At 69.6% G+C, this 1,112-nt stretch overlaps 1 protein-coding gene across 1 annotated transcript in view; it reads right to left on the bottom strand.

Moving 5' to 3' along the window:
- Positions 1-235: 235 nt before the first annotated feature.
- LOC112955771 overlaps positions 236-1,112 on the bottom strand; it is a gene marked incomplete at its 5' end in the record, with an annotated part of 4,178 nt that continues 3,301 nt past the window's right edge. The window contains one exon of the mRNA XM_026049135.1: positions 236-994. Within this exon, the coding sequence (XP_025904920.1) occupies positions 236-994 (759 nt within the window). The remainder of the gene's footprint in view (positions 995-1,112) is intronic.

Raw genomic sequence — 1,112 nt, 5'->3', positions numbered from 1 at the left:
CCCAGCTCCGAGGGCACCAGCACCCATAGCTGCCCCCGGGCTCCTGGCAAAGCGGGAGCAGAAAAGGACGTTGGCTTCTCAATGGGCACAAAGCGCCCCGGGAGACACATCCCCAAGGAGCAGCCGCCTGGACCCCAGGGCTTCCTTCAGCCAYGGACAGCGGGCACGGTCACCCTGAGCTCCCAGGGTGCTGGGGTGGCACCGCGGCCGTGGGCAGGTCCCCACGCTCTGTTCTTCACCCCAGGGTGCTGCAGCCGACGGGCACGTGGCACCCTGGGGCCACCAGCTCCCCTGACCCAGGAAAAACGGGGAGGAGAAGGAGCAGGAAGAGCAACAAGCCCCGGGAAGCAGCGCCGAGCACCCGCGAGCTCCCGCCGTGCCTGGGCCTCCAAAACCTCCAGCTCCAGGGAATTCCACCCGGAAAGCTCCGTGCCAGGAGGCTCCACCAGGACAGCGCAGGCTGGGCGCCAACCGCGAGGGACACGGGCACCCCGGAGCCAGGAGCAGGGCYGGGCAGGGACGCGGGGACCAAGCTCCGAACTCCCATTTGAGCCTCCACTCCAAAACTGCCTCCAGTTTGGGCCAAGCAGCCGAGAGCATCGGAGGCCAAAGCACCAGCTGTGCCGCGGCGGCACCGGCTGCCGCTGACAAACACCGAGCCCAACCTGGGTGTTTTCCTGGCGTTTTCCCCCCAAAACCGACTCCTTCCCAAGCGTCCCTGCGGAGCGAGGAGGCACCTACTGTAGTTCTCCGAGGAGGACACGTAGGTGAGGACGAGGAGGGCGCCGTTCTCGAGCACGTTGAGCAGCAGGTTGAGGTGGCAGAGGCGCGGGTAGCGCGGGTGGGCGCAGGGGCAGCGCTGGTAGTGGTTCCAGTAGGCGACGGCCACGAGGAAGCGGGGCGCCGAGTGGAGGCCGATGCAGAGGCGCCACACGTAGCGCTGCGGGGCCTCGCCCCCGATGGCCGCGCTGATGGACGGGAGGTAGTTGGGGACCTGCGGGGGACAGGGCGGGTGGCTGAGAGGGGCGCGGAGCGGCCTTCGCCCCAGGAGCGGCCTCCGCGCACGGAGCGGCCTCCGCGCACGGCCTCTGCGCGTGGAGCGGCCTCCGCGC

The sequence above is a fragment of the Nothoprocta perdicaria genome, unplaced genomic scaffold (genome assembly GCF_003342845.1).
Source record: "Nothoprocta perdicaria isolate Ctin4 unplaced genomic scaffold, notPer1 scaffold_595, whole genome shotgun sequence".
NCBI lineage: Eukaryota > Metazoa > Chordata > Aves > Tinamiformes > Tinamidae > Nothoprocta > Nothoprocta perdicaria.
Note: the sequence above shows the minus strand (reverse complement) of the source record. Positions and strands in the feature narration are given on the sequence as shown.